At 44.2% G+C, this 18,420-nt stretch overlaps 3 protein-coding genes across 8 annotated transcripts in view; 1 reads left to right on the top strand and 2 right to left on the bottom strand.

The window, feature by feature from the left end:
* Positions 1-1,416: 1,416 nt before the first annotated feature.
* On the bottom strand, positions 1,417-4,649 carry RILPL2 (Rab interacting lysosomal protein like 2). Its single transcript, XM_015877833.2, has 4 exons — positions 4,206-4,649; positions 3,591-3,742; positions 2,143-2,253; positions 1,417-1,700 (listed from the first exon to the last, which is right to left on the bottom strand). Exons 1-4 carry the CDS (start codon positions 4,536-4,538, stop codon positions 1,676-1,678), a joined length of 621 nt encoding a protein of 206 aa, XP_015733319.1. The 5' UTR covers positions 4,539-4,649; the 3' UTR covers positions 1,417-1,675.
* Positions 4,650-4,660: 11 nt separating this feature from the next.
* On the top strand, positions 4,661-11,739 carry SNRNP35 (small nuclear ribonucleoprotein U11/U12 subunit 35). 3 transcript variants are annotated; one of them, XR_004309027.1, is made up of 3 exons: positions 4,720-4,825; positions 10,793-10,882; positions 11,625-11,739. XR_004309027.1 is itself a non-coding variant. In XM_015877829.2 (2 exons), exon 2 carries the CDS (start codon positions 5,079-5,081, stop codon positions 5,868-5,870), a length of 792 nt encoding a protein of 263 aa, XP_015733315.1. In that variant the 5' UTR covers positions 4,661-4,783; positions 5,077-5,078; the 3' UTR covers positions 5,871-6,316. The 3 variants fall into 3 exon arrangements, 2 of the variants coding, with proteins under 2 accessions (XP_015733315.1, XP_015733314.1); XM_015877829.2 differs by lacking the exons at positions 10,793-10,882; positions 11,625-11,739 and adding an exon at positions 5,077-6,316 and having other exon boundaries at positions 4,661-4,783; XM_015877828.2 differs by lacking the exons at positions 10,793-10,882; positions 11,625-11,739 and adding an exon at positions 5,077-6,316 and having other exon boundaries at positions 4,678-4,825.
* The window catches only part of RILPL1 (Rab interacting lysosomal protein like 1), a 20,380-nt gene continuing 8,455 nt past the window's right edge, over positions 6,496-18,420 (bottom strand). The window contains exons 5-8 of one of the 4 annotated variants that reach the window (XM_015877816.2): positions 15,880-16,052; positions 15,279-15,371; positions 11,717-11,804; positions 6,496-9,310 (exon numbers count right to left, since the gene is read on the bottom strand). In XM_015877816.2, the coding sequence (XP_015733302.1) occupies positions 9,305-9,310; positions 11,717-11,804; positions 15,279-15,371; positions 15,880-16,052 (360 nt within the window). In that variant the 3' untranslated portion in view covers positions 6,496-9,304. Of the gene's footprint in view, positions 9,311-11,716; positions 11,805-12,637; positions 12,714-14,006; positions 14,387-15,278; positions 15,372-15,879; positions 16,053-18,420 lie in introns of those variants that run through there. The other 3 variants (XM_015877817.2, XM_015877815.2, XM_015877818.2) reach the window with 3 other exon arrangements.

Below are 18,420 nucleotides of genomic sequence, written 5' to 3'. Positions count from 1 at the left end.
ACTCTTGTAAATGAGGAGGGAGAATCTCGTATTTTACATAAAAATTGTCTGCTGAAATGCTTAACTGGTGATGGAGTAGCACTGCATCAGAAGATAGGAATAAAGCTGATATTGCACTGAGGATGTCTTTTGCTTTGGTAGGAGCTGTGTGTGTGTATGTTTGTGTCTATATTTTAATGCTGCTCAGAGAAACATTCAGTTTTGATTTTATTCTATTTTTTTTCCCTTGTGCCTTATAGGAGAGATTCATCTTCTAACATGATGTAAAGCACTTAGCAGGGGAAGGTGCCCTGAGCTTGTGAGTTAAGAGGCAGTTCAAAGCACGTGTAAACATCTTTCAGAGGTGTGTCCTGGCTGTTGCTGATGTAGTTTTCTTCCCCCCCTCCCCAAACATAAACTATGCCCAGAAGATGCATTAAGTTTCTTCCTTGCTACTGTGTTCTAGAAAATGTCTCTGATATATGAACGAGGATTATCAGTATGTCAGAGATGGCATTAACTGTGAAGCAGCCTACCTAGGTCAGACGTCTTTGTCTCACTAGCGTACAGTTGCTAATAAATTCTGTCTGAAAGGAAACTGCAGTTTGTCTGCAGAGACACATTTGCATTGTGCATCTGAGCAGATGTGTGAGGTGTCCGATACCCTTCATGCTGTTCACATACGAGGGGGAATCAAAAGACTTCAGAACCTGCTTTCACTTCTAAGGAGTGTCAGATCATAGTTTGATTCCCATCACTGCTCTTTTTATGTCTGCTCACACTCTACTGCTCTTGACATTCTGCTTTTCTAAATGTGGAATTTAACTGTTGTTTTTTTTTTTCCAAGCTTCTTTTCTACTATTGTTTGCCCTATATGATACTGCTAGTGACAAATGTTGCTTCAGCTAACACTCAGCTTGTATCTGCTAATTAGAGAGGAAAAAAGCTTGTGAAAAAGACAACTGTCTAGCCCAGAAAACCTTTGTTGAAAGTGAAATGTTTGATGTATCTGTTCCAGTTGAAGCTTGTTTGCACCTCTGAAATAATACCAGTCCTTGATGTGATCAGAGTGTGATGCAACAGCTTTTCTTCCTTTGCTGTACTAGTTTTTCTTTCATCCCAACCTTAAAAGTCCACTCCTGTAAATGCCCATTTAATGCAAAGAAAGACAGAGCACAAGCAATGTAGGGGCTTTTTTTCAAGCAGTTGTGTCAATGGAAGAAGGGGAATTACCTTCCATGTTGTATCAATGAGGGGTACAACTGGAATTCTTTCCCAGCACTTTGCTGTGAAGGCAATTGGATGTCATGTGTCCATTAAAAATAACATATCTCAGTCTTCTAAAACCACTTTGTGCTGATCACTACAATAGGTACACAAGGTCGATGTATATTAGTACACTTCCATTGTAGGCTCCCTAAATAAGAACAAGCAAAACTTTATATAAAACATTTATTTTTTTTTCACAAGTAATGTCTGAAAGGAATCCAACAATGCAAAACGTGTACGTATGTCAAACGGTTGCTAAAATAGCAAAGTAAAGCCTATTCTGAAAGAATATTGTACAACAATTCTGAGATTGCTTATTCTCTACAGTAAGAGTGACTCTTTGTTTTCCAGTTCTTGACTCCTCACTCCTTCAGCTGCTTTTGCTGTGGCCATTTCTGCCCAGAAGTGGCTAAGTTTTCAAGAATACTCATTTTCCATGTTTAAAAGAGAACCTGCAAAAGAAAAATACAAATGGAAAAGAAGGACCATGTGGTGTGAGTGCCATCTCAGTGTGTTCTGCTTTAAGGAACTTTAAGGACATGACCTGAGCTTGTGGTACTGCGCACAGCTGCCTGCATGCAGTGTAAACAAGCCTGTGGGAACAGCTATCGTGAGTGTTAACGTGCAGACGGGTCCCAAGTTGCAAAGTTTTGTTCTGATTCTGGCTCTTTGTAGGAAAAAAGTGTCACCCTGCTTCTCTAGGTGAAGCTTGCTTTCCTGTGGAGTGCTTGTTGAACAGAAAAGGACTTCTCTGTCATATTTGAATTTTATAGAGAGGAGAAAAAGATCCAGCCAAGTAGGCCAGAGTTCAGAATTCACCCCTGGGTTTGCACGCACAGTGTGTCCTTCTCTCATGCTCTGCTAAAACAACAACAACGAAGCAGACAGACTTACAGCCGTTTGATGATTGTCTTCTCATGGCTGTTCTTGCTGGTGCCTGAGCTGCTGCCACAGGGTTCCTGCTCCAGTTCTCTAGTTTGGTCCTTTCTCTGTGAGATGATCCCACTGGTAAGAGAAGTGGATTTTGTTTGTTTTTGCTCCTTATGTAACTAGCTTAGCACAGCATTGCTGTCCTGTTCAGCAGACAGTCTGGGATGTGAGATAAGGTGGCTATTGGCTTATCACGTAACTCTGTATAACAAACAAACTCCATAGAATTACCTGAACCCTAAAGCAGCATTTACATGTTGTCTTGGTACAAAGCTCTGGCTCATTAACAGCATATTTTCAGCTTTTCAATCAATTTTTAACTTGGCCTGTAGTAAGGGGTGTATCACAGATGAGAAATCAAAGACAAGAAGCCATTCCAATGGTTGCACAGCAAAGGTAGTGGGCCAGGATGGGGAAGCTGGTGCCTCACTGCTATGTGAGAACTGCAGCTGTGCAGACAGTCTGTAAGCTGACTGCTTGGATTTAACTTTAACTTCGCCTTAACCCATTACAAACAAGGCAAAGGGCAGCATTAGTGAGTCTAAGAGTTTGTTACTCTGTTACCTCAGATGAAATGTTTAGTTTTTAAACCTTGTGAGTCTAGATGAAAAAATAATATATTGCTCCAAGGACCTTATAATACAGCCAGAATGATGAGGGGCAGAGGTGGGTGAGGAAAACAGCCTTGGAGGTGAAGCAGTTTGTAGCACAAAAGGAAGACCCTGAATCTCATCTTCTCCCAACCTGCTCCTTTCTAGAAAGACTGAGGTTCTGCTCTGAAGAAACCAACTCAGCACAGAGCTGTGCAGGGTGTTCTACCTGCTGCCATTCTTAAAAGAAAACAACACAGAAATGAATAAAACCCCCCAGCTTCTCTTCAGTGATAGCAAAAGAGCTTAACAATCTGCTTTCTACAGTAATGCCATACACGTGCTGGGGGACAAGGAACAGTGGATGTGCTTGCAGACCCCCATTTGCACTCAAAGGAAATTTACTTCCTCTGACTTGCTACTAAAACAGAATGGAAACCCCCACGATCTTCCGGTAAGTGGCGTGGTTTGAGGCAGGAGCAGTGTGTGCAACTGCTCTAACTGTGCAGGTTAATGTCTGTGCATGAGAACTCAGCTTGTATATATGGAGTTTCGGAAACCATGTGTAGGATTTCAGGAGGGCAGTTACCACAACTGCACTGAGTAAGGGGGAGTTCAGTTTTAACACTGTTGCACAGAAGCTTTGCTGTTCCCACATCTTTCTTTGCTCACTTGTAGGCTCTCATGAGCAGAGATGTCTTTTCCTCTAGGGATGAACAGCACCCAGCCCAATTTAGGTGCTCACACCTGCAATACCATCATCTGATAAGCTCCCCAGGAAGAAGTAAATGCTGCTTGTTCTTTGCTGACTATGCTATATACCTTTTGTAGCACTGCAGCTCCTCTTGCACCACGAGGAGCTGAGCTTTCAGCTGGTTACGTTCCTGCAGCACATCTCGCAGCTCCTGTAATGTGAACCGAGGGCGATTTGGATCCGTGAGGTCTATCACCATTTTATCTGGTCCCAAGTTGGGCTGTAAGAGAAATAGTAGGAGATGTGATCTTGTAACCCATCAAAACAGGACGAGAGGTAATGGCTTCAAGTTGCACGAGGGGAGATTTGGGTCGGGTATTAGGAGAAATTTCTTGTCCCAGAGGGCGGTCAGTGCAGGCACAGCTGCATGGGGAGGTGCTGGGGTCACCAACCCTGTGGGGATGTGGTTGGTGGGCACGGTGTGATGTGCTGGAGTTGGTGATCTCTGTGGTTTTTACCAACCTTAATGATCCTGTGTAAACCAGGCCGCTCCATAAGTTAGGAACTCGGAATGTTATAAACCCACAGCTACCGTTATAACGAGCATCTCTCCCTCGTCATCCCGCTTTGTTTCCCGAGCAGTTCGTTGTTATTTCACGCTGTTTGTTCCCCTATCTCAGCAGGGTGCCCTCCTACCGGCCAAGTCCCGTTCCCAAGAGCCGTATCCCCATCTCCGCACCCACCTGCTGGCCGCTCCCCGCCGCTCCGCTGCCCCTCACCGCCTCCAGCTCTGCCCGCAGGTTGTCCCGCTCCATCCGCAGCTGCTCCTCGCTCAGGCTGCTCTCGCTCACCAGCGCCTCCAGCATCTCCAGCACCCTCACCATGCTGAACTGCAGCCGCGATACGGCGGCGGGCACCTCGGGGCCGGCGCTGAGCTGCAGCAGATCCCGGCCCACTACAGAGGAGATGTCGTACACATCCTCAGCCGTCAGCTGGAACGGGCTCTTCTGCAGCGCGCTCTCGGGGCCGCCATCGTCCTCTCCATCCTCCTCCTCGTCCTCCCCGCCGCGCTGCATGGCGACAGGCGGCCCGTTACCAACTTCCTTCCCCAGGGCCGGGCCCCGCGGGCGGAGCGAACCCCGCGGGTTCCCATGGAGGAGCCGCTCCGCCCTTCGGCTCCACACGGCGGTGCCGCCTTGGGCCCGCCCCGGAACCGCCTTCAGGCTCGGGCGGGACGCGAGTATGTCCGCCGGTCCTACGAGCTGCAGCAAAGCGGTGTGAGACCGGGGGGAGCGGCTGAAGGGAACGCGGCCTCCACCGGGTTAGTGTCGGCTGCCGGGACAGGGCCCCGCTGCGAGGAGAGGTGAGGGGGGAACGGGGCGGAACGGGGCCCTGCAGGCGGGGCGGCTCCGCTGTCTGTGAGGGCCCGGCCGGGCCCGAGATCCCGAGCGGCTGTGAGGCTGAGGCAGACCCGGCGCTCGTTCTGAAGGGCTTTTGTAAGGATCGCTGCGCTCTGGAAGCGCTTCAGCCCTGCCTGCTTTCCCTGCTTTCCCTGCTTTCCTTTCTAAGATGCCAGCCATGAGCTGTGTTTAATTCGATTTCTTTTCCCGCTAGCAATGACCGATTGGGCGCCCATAGCGAAGGAGTATGACCCCCTCAAAGCGGGGAGCATCGATGGCACGGATGAGGAGCCCCATGACCGTGCCATCTGGAGGGCCATGCTGGCGCGTTACGTCCCCAACAAGGGTGTGACGGGAGATCCACACCTCACCCTGTTCGTAGCGAGGCTCAATCTTCAGACAACAGAGGAGAAATTAAAGGAGGTCTTTTCCCGGTATGGAGACATCAGGAAGATCCGTCTGGTTCGAGACTTGGTCACAGGGTTTTCCAAGGGTTACGCGTTTATCGAGTACAAAGAGGAACGTGCTCTGCTGAAGGCCCACAGAGATGCCAACAGGCTGGTTATCGATCAGCACGAGGTCTTCGTAGATTTTGAACTGGAAAGGACTCTCAAAGGATGGATTCCTCGGAGGCTTGGAGGTGGTTTTGGAGGCAAAAAAGAATCTGGGCAGCTGCGGTTTGGAGGACGGGACAGACCTTTCCGGAAACCCATTAATTTACCAAATGTGAAAAATGATTTCTATGGAGAAGGCTCAGCAGAGAAAAGAAACTGGTCTCGAGAGGGAACGAGGGACTGGAGAACAAGAGACCGAGAGCATGAAAGGAGCAGAGAGAAGAGAGGGCCAGAAAGAGAGCGGTCGTGGGGTTGGGGTGACAGTGAAAGAGACTCAAAAGAGGAGAGGAGCAGAGGGAGAGAGAGAAAGGACAGAGACAGAAAGGACAGAGATAGAGACCGGAGCAGGGAAAGAGATGCCAGGAAGCAAAGAGATGATGATAAGTATCGATAGCTGGCAGCACCTTAAGGGAATGATGGGAAGTTTGGGTATGGTGACTACTCTTTTGTGTCTCTAGAGTAGCATGAGACACATAGAACTGCCTGTACTGCTGGCTGGGGGCACAACTCTGCTGTTATGGTGAATGAACTGCTATGGAGGAGGTGATGCAGCAGGTTCTGGCATCTGCAGTGTGGAAAAAGCTGTGTCTTCTGGAGGACGTGGACGTGACTCAGTTGTAGATGTCACCTTCAGCAGGGGGCTGTGAACTGCATTCCCCAGACAAGCAGCATTCGTGTTACTGTCTTGTGCCTTTGACTTTTATCTGCTAGAAGCTCTGTAGCGTGGGTCATAGCGCAGGTATCTTTTGTTGAATTGTTCTTAAGAGAAATTAAACTTTTCTGTTCATGTTTTAAAGTGGTGAAAAAGAAATGCACGTGTTACCATCCCCTCAAAATCAAGCACTCGCCTCATTTGCTGTTCATTTTGCTGCTGGGATCAGTGTTTGTGAGAGAGCTCCATATTTAATTCTTTGTGTGCCAGATGCCCACTCATTTTGTGAGACAGATGCCCTTTATGAAGTCACTTCATGAAGAAATAGGAATGAAATGACAGCGACAAACTAGACTTGAAGAAATACTCGTTTCTCAGAAATATTTATTAAACTGTTAAAATGATTTACTGCCCAAAACAAACAGAACACAAAAAAAACCCCATAACAACTTCAGTGATCCTGCACTCTGGACACAGGATTGTTTCTGCCTTTCATCCTGCCTTCCTTTTTAAAAGCAGATTTTAGCTAAATAGTGAGAAACTACATGATGGGTCTTCAACCCTTTCCATACTCATCCCTATGTGCCATCTTTTCTGATGGCACTTTGTATTAACTCGGTGTTTCTAACATGAGAACGAGGAGCGGAGTGGTTAATGCTAGCGGGAGGAACTAATTAGATTTCTGAGGTAATGGGCTACAGAGATAAATAGGGGAAGGTTGTACTGCTTAGTGCCATTGTTTGATGTTGGCTGCAGATTTGACCCAACAATAGTGAGCAGGGCTCTAGTGTGTGGGAGCAGCTTTACATGCACATGGTCATTAATGCATGAGCTTAAATGCTGGGGGAAAACAGCTCAGCCTGGCTCTTTCTGTTGTCTCATTCATTGCTTTTAGCTGATTTGAAAAGTGATGTGCTTATTCAGGCTGTGAATCTGCTGCATCTCTGCATTGTTTCCGTTCACTGCATCTCTAAATCTCTAATGTATCAAATGACTGTAAACTGTGCTAGAGAGACAGGAATCATCATTTGAACTGCCTACAACTGTAGTGTGCTTTTTTTATTCCCCACTCAATCTGAAAGTGAAATCAGGATCCAAGCAACTAAAGTATTACAGCAAGTCTTCCCTCCATTTGAGAACTGCCTTTCATGCAAGGGAGGGAAGTGATGTTTTAATGAAAACAGTTTTCTGTGAGCATAAAAACTTAAGGAGTGTTACCAAAATGTAACCAGGCAAAATTCTCTCTGCCTAATATTAGCATCAAATGCTACTGCTGCTACATCAAATGGAAATGCCTTTAATATAAGGGCACGTTTCTCCCTCCTGCCCCAGGCAATGACAGTGACAACTGACAGGCACAGCAAACACCCTAAACCTGCTGAAGGTCTGTGTTCAAAACGAGCAATTATAGGCAGGACCAGAGCAGCGCTCAGCTCACTGTTGTGATAAATGATTTTCTTGCACAGCTTCACATCAGAAGAGCTAAGAACTGCTTGCTGCCTGCATGCCTTAGCAAACCCATTGCTGGATCATCCTGGGCTGAGAACAACTGGCCTGCACTAATAAACCTTCTGGTTTGCTCTTATCTAAGTATCCTCCAGGATATCCTCAGACATTCAGTACTCGGAGTGGTTGGAGCTTTACTCCAGCCTGAGCATCGCTCCTGGTTCTTAATGCCACTCCTGACAAGAGGCTCTTTGCAATGGTAAGATGTGGGTTGCTGTGGGTACGATGTCAGCTGCAGCCCACAACCACCTGCATCCAGCTCCACCTGCACAGGTTGCCCACGGGTGCAGCGCTGGGTTGTGCACTGCCACAGACCATGCACAGTGGTTATGCTGCATGGAGCTTTAGTGTTCTGGTTTTTGCAAGCGTGACCTTGGACAGCCCCAAGGGTCTCGCATGCTTAATTGCAAAGCAGATATAAACCCCATCTCCTGGCAGTTGAGATGCATTCATGTGTTGGGCTTTTGATGGCAAGTTAAGAGTTAAGCCCTCTCTACTTGCAGGCTACCCACACATCATTCAGTGCCAGCGGAGCACATACAGAATACATCTCTGCCACCCTAAGTAATGTTTAGGGTAGTCAGATAAAAGAAAACATTATGAGCTGGGGTCACCTGAAAGTCAGTTGAGTTAAGGTAGCTCCTGTCAGCTGAGGATGTCTTTTACTGCGAAGTTAGGCAGTCTTACCTAGACAGAAAAGTGGAGTGTGACTTAAATCAAAACCTGCCTGTGTGAAGGGGACCTCACTCCTTAACGGCAGCTGTCTGCTACTTTAGGGGAAAGTCCCTCATAAGAAAGAAAAAATTCAAGTGTTAGAATTCCTCCTTGTAAGCAATTCTTTTTCCATTAATACTGCAGAACTTGTGGCAAAAAGCAAGGCACGCTCACCTCATACATGGGTTTCTTCATGCTTTAGGCACTGTCAGCATCAAGGGAAACACACTGCTATCCCTCTTGAGGCTGCTCCAGTTTGTCACTTTCTATCAGGTGGATTTCCAAGTGGTTACTCTGCAAAGTGCAGCTGAACTTGAGAGGACACAGCAGTGCAATGACCTGCACAGAGCAGCCAGCTGTGGTGCCCCTACTGAAAAACCTTCTTACCAAATTACAAAACCAGCAAACAACCAAAAGTTTTAACAAATAGGGTAACAGAGTCTTTGCCAGTAGATATTGTACACTGCAAACAAACTTCTAATAATGGCACAGGTCCTTCCTTTTTTTTGGTTTAGATAAGCTTGTGTTATTGTAGTTAATGCACAAACAAGACCGTAGACTTGTTATTCAGCATGAAACAAGTCACCTAAAAGCTTCCATGTCCCTGGGTATCAACTGCTCCTACAAAGCTTGGATTCTGTTTCCAGCAGTCACCAGGTGAACAGTGAGTCATCCCTTCTGAGGAGCTCATCTGGAACGCAACCACTGCGCTGTGCAAGGCAAATAAGGACCATGAACTGAAGGTCTGTTCACAGAAGCTTCTTGTTATTACACTGTCGAGATGTACTGCAGGAAGCTAGACACCTCAGGCTTTTAATCACAGGTGCTGCAGGGCTTCTTGTCCTTGCTCTGTGTAGGTGTCATCTTTATTTGAGTTTGACCATTCACGAAAAGTATCCTGGAAATGGACGTTTCTCTGTGATGCCTGCATACGTTTCTTATCACGAGAGAAGAAACTAAACCTTCCGAGGAGGAAGGAGGAAAAAGGGAGAGGAGGGAAAAGAAAGAAGAATGTTTACCATCTTGGAAATACCTCCAGCACCCGCCACGGTACACAGCACAACAAAACACAGAGCAAAGAAATCTGTTTGCATCCACAAAAACCAAGGCGGTGAAGCCTGATGGGAGTGCATGTCAAAATGTTATTAGAGATGGAGTCGTTGCAAAATCTCAAGCAGTTTTGCTACGGAAGCTTCAAATAAGCTCTAAATGCTGCTGACTCTACAAGTGCAGTTATCAGTTTAGATGTATGTTCCTCCTCCCCCAGCCCCAAAATACAGAAGCCACAAAATATAGGTTAGTTTCTTAGCATAAGTAAAGTGGTATCTTTAGTGTTAAATCTGTATAATTTACTGTAAAGCAGAAATAGAGGATATTCTTAGTGGTGCCAGCAGAGAAATTCATAAGATAAGAAAATAAGCCTCCACAATTTTTTTTCCAAGTGAGCACGTTTTGTTGCATAGACTCAATTGCTGCGAATGGAGATGAATCAATGCACACAGGTGCACAAGAGTTTGCAGGATGGAGGCTCTAAGCGAATGCACACAACTGTGCACATCATTTCCTGTCACACAGCTTGGGTGCTGTAAGATAATGACGCACGTGAACCAACAGCCATTTAATACAATGACAAATTGCCAGCTAACAACACAGCTAAACAACACAGCTGGAAGAATCCTTAGTATCATATGTTTATAGCATAGAGTTACTTGATTAAGCAAATTCATATCTTGTATTGAGTTCAGTAGAAGAGCTGTTAGCGCTGTGCTTAGGTCTGCTGAGAAATGCAAAAGTTTTGGTGCCAGACCCCAAAGGTTTGAATTGGCCTCGCACCCTTTTGGTTTTAATGCTGCACTCTCTGTGGTAAATACTGTTTTGCTTGCACGGTGTCAAGAGAACTGCTGGATGCTTCTACATAAAGAGTCTAAGTAAATATAAACTCAGCTTTGACAGATAGTGGAATATTCGTCAGGTGTAAACCTGACCCTCCATCCAAACCCCCTGTCCTCAGTGTTCCTGTGCCCTGTTCCTGTCACCTGTGCCCCATTCAGTATCCAATCAGTACCAGGATCCCAACCTTCCAAATTGCCTTGTACAGAGCATGGAGTTCTGCCTTCAGTGTCTGCAGACACACGAGACTGTATGTGAGTGTCAGACAACGTGTAAGGCAGCTTTCATGAAGTAAAAACCCCAACATCCAATCATATATGCTGTTAAGCACATTGGTAATTACTACTATTAATAATCTCGACTAGAAAGCTGTAAAAGGCTGCACAAGTGCAACACAAGGTAACCAGCAGGACCTGAACTTTTGCATTTCCTGGCTTCAAGTGTGCAGACTTCATAGCAAAATAAGTCTTTTACACTAAATTAGTCTCACGTTCTTTTTACCACCTTCACCACAGGAGCCCATCAATTCACACATGGATGGTTTGTCTTTTCAGGGACAGAGTCAGTTGAGCTGAGAGGTGTCCAGGCACTGAGGTCAGGCTCAGTACCTCGAAGTCCACACAGAGGACTGCTCTATTTAAGCAGTAAGTTTCAGTATTTTTTTTTATTACTTTCTATCGTGAAATTAAGAGCAAGCTGTTGTTATAATCCTGACACCAAGCAGGATTAGCCTAGTTCTGATTCCTTCTGAAACACTGAAAATTGTTCTTATGCCAAGAATTTTTTTTTTAATGGAGAATGTTTAAAAAAAAAGCACATTTATGGAGAAGAAATAAATGTAAATCCTGTGTTGCTGCTGTAGATATAAAACCCTCCAAAGCAGCAGCTCTAGTGCAAAGAGAATTTGCCTTATCAGTGAGCAGCATCTCCTCCAGAGAGAGTCAAGAATAGGGCATCAGGATTGGTTACTGAGTGTATGTTCTATTTCCAAGATACATCACTAGAGACAAAATCTGCAGTGCATAGATAGAAAGACATGGAAGCAACAGGCTATAATTAACACTGGAAATTAATGTTGAGATTCAACTGCTATGTTCTGTAAATCTAACTGACTTGTAACAAGTAATTAGAACAATTTGGGTTCTTTTAAAAGCATCGGTGTGAATTATCAATAGGCTGGCTTAGTAAGCTAAGTAAAATTAAGAGATTCTGGTTAAAATTGCACGTTGCAATGGTTTTCTGGTGAGTCATGGCTGGCTTAGCACGGTAATAATAAGGCAAAAGGTGAGGAAATGTCAATACTGGAGGATGAGCACGGAGGACTATGGCGGGTGGTGCACTGACTGGTCATTCTGATTGGCACTTTGTGCTTCTGTGATCCCACAGGCAGCCGATGAGAATGCAACCAGCAGTCCATGTTAACAGAGGGTCATGCAAAAGGAAAACACGGTACCAAACATTTAAAAATAAAATCCTACAAGGGACACAAGTCTTCTTATTGGTTGCAATGTGGGATCATCTGGAATCAATCCAGCTGCTACCATGGGCATTATGGCTGTAAAGATCCTGGTCAGGAAAGTACAGACACAGAAGAGGTAAGACTGGAGCAAGGGAAAGAAAAAGCATTCCATTAAAAAGAAAAGACGCAAACATAATACACGGGGTTACTTTGAATTACCACACACGACATATTACAGGGAGAGGTAGATCTGCATCACCCAAGACAGCTCTCCTCAGTGAAAAACTCTTATTTAGAAAACAAAGTCGTTGAGACAGATTAAATTGCTTTTGAATTTCTAAAAGATACCACTTTTGTGTTGTGAAGCAATCTGGGCTGGATTTCATCAAGGTATTACCACCTCTAGCAATGCAGAGCAGGGTGCACGTTTTTCTTCCCAAGAAACAAACAGGCACATACATAATGAAATGAAGGATGAAGGTGTAAGTTAAGAGATACAAAACAGGACTGTGCTGTGACTACTGGCTCCTTGCACAGAAAACAGGGTTAGACAGGACCAGCACTGCAGGTAAAGACTCTACAAACGTTACGGTTGATAGTTTCAAGTTAAAAACCAATATCACAGCTGAAACCTTAAAATAACCTCCTAAGCAAGCTGCTTGGTTAAAGGGCCTGCGGATCTGCTCCAGAAGAACCTGCTTTGCTTCACATGCAAAAAGATGCTAACTGCAGGCAGCTAAATACTTATCTGAAACCTTGCACTACTCTAGCAGGAGTATCTCCTAGCTGGCCAGCAGCAAAACCGCTTCTTTGTAAGAGCTCAGCACTTCTGCTAGGCATTGTACAATTCATGCAGTTTAGAGGCTGACGGAGCAAGCTGGCTGGATGCTCAGTGCCCAGCCAGCCCCACACAAGCCTGCCAACAAACCTTCATCCGTACCTGGAACACCCTCTGTTTTTCTAAGGATTCTCCTCAGAGGTTCTCCCTTGTGCCAAATAATTTTTTGAACTGTGGACTAATGTCAGTTAAAGATTAAGTTGAAATCATGAAAGGCATTTCACTTGTGACCAAATGCAGCTCTCCCCAACACAGCCACTCTTATCTGCTGCTTTTAAATTCCAAATGAAAACAAACAAGTAAACATTGTTCTATCATTTGCAGTAGCTAGAACATCTGCTTTTATGCATCGTGACACGCTCGGTTAGCAGCAGCAACCAGACAGACACATCAGCTTTTGTAGACTACAAGAATTGCAAGGGAACTTGTGGCTGCTTTGGGCATTACATCAGTGACAAACAAGCACATATCCTTGAAGTAAAAACAATAGGGCATTTTCTGCTCAAAATAGAGGGCACATTCCTAATCCTTGAACTCTTCCTCCTCAGTAAGGCCTCCTGGTTACGTTATTTCATCAAAACCCTGACATAGAGTGTGGTAGACAGATGTAGAAATAAAGGAGTACAAGATCAGAACACAGTTAGAGCTTGCCCCAAACCTGCACGCTGGGAACAAGAAAAGTACTGTTTACTCTAACTTCTGTTTTCTTTATGTGAGTGCCACACAGAAACATCTCAGATGGCACAGGACATATCTCATTCCCTGAGATACTGATGGTCGAGAAAAAAAAAGGGGCACATCATACAGGCAAGAATGAAACTTCTCAAGACTACAGTATCAGTCTCTTGTTTTTGTACTTAGCTTTTTGTTTAGTCAGGAGGAAAAGCCTGAAACAGGAAGCAAAGCAAACCTACTTTCATTCATAAAAGCACTCTGAACACAGACAGAAGAAGTAGAAGTTTTCCTCATGTCATTAGGTATGTAGAGTTTGTGTGTCAGTGTGTTACCTACACAGTCATGGGGGAGGTGTTCTGCCTGTGACAGGGAGAAAGCAGCTCACAGGCCAGGAGAGTTTGTGGAGGTGTTGTAATAGGACAGAACAGATGCCACATGTGGGCTCTTTGCTCTTCCCAGCAGTGGAATTTCCTCTCTTTTTAAAGGTCATGGCTGCCCCTTCTTAGCCACTTTGAGAACTGTTTGGGTTGTAGCAGTAACCAATCTACAAGCACAGTGTTGATGACACATACATGGAGGATGGGGCAAAGAAAATAAACCCACACCTGACAAGTCCCGTCTGGACAGGCTGTAAGAATGAGACAAATCTGAACACCATTACAATTGTTTGGATTAGTTAAGTAACTCAGTGGCTTTATCTTCCCTTATTTAATGTGAGAGCTAAGTGAAGAGAGAGCAGGAACGATCCTGGGAGACAGAACAGGACTGTTGCCTTTTCTGAAAGGGACCAACATAAGAAGCTTTTACTTTTTATTGTGTGAATTTTCATTTTCATTCATTATCTTTCACAGGAAGATAAGGGTCTGAAAATGTGCATTGATCGAATGATTAGTATGATGCTCAGCATGTGTTCACTGATAAATTAACTGAGGGGAAGAAATCATCAAGATAACTTGGTGAAAACACTTATATGCCTCCTATCATGGCTCCCTGCATTACTTATGTATGAATGCAGAAGGTAGAGCCAAGGCTAACACTTACAAAACCTCTTAAGAAAGCACTACAGTAATTGAAAGGAAAGAAGAATTACAATGGAGGGAGATCTTGTGAGTTGAGGTGTTGTTACTGCAGCTGCAGAATGAAAACTAAAGTCCCATCTTCAAGTGTATTTTCCAGCTGTGTGAGAGGAAGGGTTCTCTTAGCAAACAAAGCACAGTGGGAAGCTGAAGACTACTGAAAATAATCAAAAGCGCCCTCCTGACTTTATGGTGTTTTGGACCAGCCCAGATCTTCCCAGGAAACTCACTCTCACAGGGCTGCTGCTATTATAAAACAAGGTCTGGAGGTTATGGATGTGGGGGTGGAAGAGCTTTTTATGGGCAAACAAAATAATTTATACAGTTTAAAAAAGTTAAGCTTCCGGTATCATAACAACTCCAAAGACTTAGTTTGGAGTAAAAATCATCAGAAGAAAAAGAATTTTTGACAGACAAATGGTTTGACTAACACTGACTTCATAACCAAGTTTTAACCAGTACAACTGACAGTAAACTTAGCTTTTGGATAGCACCCTTAAATACTTCACCAGAAGAGGTGGAGGTTCTTTATAGCCAAAAAAGCTGGCACCCTCCCCCACCAGGCAGTTCAGCAGACAAAAAGTTTTTGTGCTATACAAGTGCTTGTCAGAATCTAAAGGCTTAGATTAACAATGAAACAGGAACAGCAGGGTCATGGTGAATGCTTGCTCTCCACGCCCAAATGCTACAGGGCTGCAGTTGGTTTACTTGGGAACAACCCTCTTCACACATCTTCTGAGACTGAGCTGGGGCCCAGTGGTTTGCCTGTGACATTCCACCACCTCAGGGACTGTGCATTACGGAACTGGGACTTGCACTTAAACAAAGCCCCAACATTCCTTTCTGGAGAAAACACAGCCACTCAATGTCTCTCCCATTCATTAGGGATGTGGCCACCTTAATTCTGAATTTCTTCAAAAACTGCTCTATCCATAAGAAACGTTCAGCATTTGGAGACCATTTCCAGCATCCTTAGAAAATATGCTACTTACAGTCGTTTGATTCCAGACTCAGGCTGAGTTGAGGGTTTTGATTGAATTATGGGTGCAGGTTGAGGGGGTCTAGTTTCTTCTTCTGTTTCCTCACTTAAAAGAAAGAAGAGATAATTAATATTTTCCTCTCAAGCCATGAAAACTTTATGTTCTAACATTCAACCTAAAACAGTACTACTTATTAAGAAAGGTAATTATCTGTTCCAAGCAGAAATTTCTGTCAACTAAGAAACAGCACCTAAAACTGGCTCTCCTTTCAATATTTTCCTTTCTTTGTGACAAGAAAAGGCATAAAAAGAAGACAACGTATAAAAATTCTACAATCTTAATTTTAGTCCAAGTCTTATCCTTACTTTTTCAGTTAACATTTATTAAACGCTTGTAATCTTTCCAAAACCGGGGGATAATCTGGGAGTTAAGGAGGACATATTTTTTCCAGTGTTGATAAAACAGATATACAGTAACTAAAGCCCTTATGTTTTCAGCCTCTGCTTTCAGCCTTTGTTTGCTAAGACCATTTAAGAGCACATCTGCTGTTTCCCAGTGCTGCTCTACAGCTCCTCTGTGTGTAGCATGCAACAGGAGAGGAAATCTAACTCACCTTTTGTAATATAAAAGCTCTTCTTGAAGTAAAAACACTTTAGATTTCAATTCATTCCTCTCATGAAGGACATCTCGCAGCTCCTGCAACGTGAATCTTGGACGATTTGGATCTTTTAAGTCCATTGCCATCTTTTCTGACTCTGAGAGGCAGTCATCGTTGTTTGGTTCTGTCTAGGAAGTGTAAGACAGGCTTTAAATTCACTGTGTGAACACATTTCTAAGAAGTTTATCAGTTTATTCCCCTTCTTTCTTTTTAGCACTATTAAATACTCTTTTAAGAGGAACAGCAGCTTTAAGAGGAAAAAAAAAACAGTAGAAGGAATTCATGTTGAAAACTGTCAGCAGGAACAGCTCAGTGATTTGATCACTTTGTTCTTTCTTGTGCTCACATGGACCAATGACATTCACAGTGGGAATACAAAAACACCTGCCCTGATTGTTTCTACCAGCCTAAGCACCGCGTCCAAACTGAGCCACCGCACAGGAGATAAGATTTCTTACGGAGAAATTCCTGTGGAATGCAGACTTGTTAGAAAGCCCTCTGAAGATGTAGAGTCTAATTTCTGATAAACAAGTCCATTTAAGGAGTTAATACTTCTAACAATTAGGGTATATCAAACACCTTTCTGTAAACACTGAAAAAATAGCATTGCAAAAATTGTCTGACAGTTCCTTCCAGTTCTTCCCACAAAGAGAAAGTGTCTCTGGATGTAAATATATGAAGCACAGATTTAAGTTCCTATTGCTCCAAAGCCTTTATTTAAAACCACGGGACTGGTATTAGCGCCAGGATTTACAAATTTGAAGAAACACACAGACAAAACAGCAGAGCAATGCTCGTTCTTCCATTTATTTAATTCTCCCATTAATCCAAATGCATTTCTTTACACAGACTGTACTAGATAAAGATAGATGCACGATAATGAGAGTTTATGAGGAAATTACCCAAAGTCTTGGCTTCTTCTTCACCCTTCTAGATTAGAATCTGAGTTGATGCCTCTTCTTTTGGTTATATATTTGTCCCACACCTTTCCCCAAATAATCTATTTTTTGCTGTATTTTGCTAAAATCAGCAAAGCCTGAGCAGCTTGTAGCCAATGCAAATGTACTTGACCAAAGCCAAGAAGCAACATCCATTCCAGAGCATGCAGCTATTCTGCTTTCTGCTTACCACTACAATTCCTGTCTAACTATCATCCTGGCAAAGAATGTGGGCAGCGGCTCTAATTAGAAAAGACACCATTGCCATGAAACAGATGAGCCAGAAAGAGGTAAAGAATGCATCCTTTCTCTCCAGAGACTGAAGACACTTTCACACATGCTGGCTCTAGGCCTATGCTCTGCAGCCCTGTTTACAAAGCTGGGTGTCCTGGCTGAATTAAAAGCAATGAAGTCATCCTTTTCATCATGAATACAGCTCTTGCCCAACTCAGCAGTGACATGTTTAGTCGCTGTTACATTCCTGGGGTACCAGGTTACCCCATCAGCTTTTGCCGCTGCTTCCTGATGTACATTCCCTCCTATTACAAGTGAATTATATGTTATGCTCTCAGCTGCAGTCTATCAGGCACCTACAGTGCTGTTGTGCTTCTTACATGGCTCTTATCAACACAGCCAAACAGCTCCATGCCTCAGTGCTCCTTCAGATTCTTCTGTATCACAATACTCCTTATCCTACTTCGTGCTTTTCTAAGGGAAGTATTAGGAAAGGGAAACACAGCACTTTCACTTGAGTAAGACAGTAGTAGTGTCACATGCACAAAAGCCTAAGGAGGGTAGGCAGCACTTTAAGAACTTGAAATAAAGCAGGGACTTTAGGCAAAGCAGGCACATTCCTCTGCATGCCAGCATTCTGCCCTCAGGTATGCGCTGAGTGCAGAGTTCTGCTCTCCCTCTAGGACTCCTCCTGCTACAATTTCCTTTCTACTATGGTTCATGAGCCTCTGCTATCATAGTGCATTGCACCTTCGGGACCCATTAGGACTTGCAGATTTGCATACTCAACAAGGCTTAAATTACCTGTCAGCTGTTCACCTTTTTGAAAATCCTACTAGAAGATCACTTTGCTTTCTTTTAGGGGAAGAGACTGATCTGAGCAAATAAAACGAACCCAAATGTACTAACACAGCGTTACCAAAACACTGTCTGCTTTGAATACAAACTAACAGCTGGTACTCCAGAGATTTTGGACTCCCTTACAACGCTTTTAGTGGAATTCTCTAGTAAGCAATGATTTGTTCTGGTATCTGGAGAGTTCTGCAGCCCAATGCATGACCAAAAGAGTACTCTCCCTAGAAAGCTTGATGTGTCACCAAGACTCAAAGGGAAAGCTGTCCTCTAATGCAGACATCCTAGTGCTAACCTGTCCTGCCACTCTGCCTTCTGCACAACTGGTTCTGTGTGTTAGCAATAGGGTTCTGTTCCATTGGGTTGTCATCCACTCAGGCAGGGCCTGTCCTGTGACAGCGCACTGAGTGGTGCTGATCTCTGTATGCCACACCTGAATGAAACCATGCTGTCCTCAAGCCCCACCGCTGCC

The sequence above is a fragment of the Coturnix japonica genome, chromosome 15, assembly GCF_001577835.2.
Source record: "Coturnix japonica isolate 7356 chromosome 15, Coturnix japonica 2.1, whole genome shotgun sequence".
Lineage (NCBI taxonomy): Eukaryota > Metazoa > Chordata > Aves > Galliformes > Phasianidae > Coturnix > Coturnix japonica.
The sequence above is the reverse complement of the archived record's forward strand: the minus strand, read 5'-3'. Positions and strand labels throughout refer to the sequence as shown.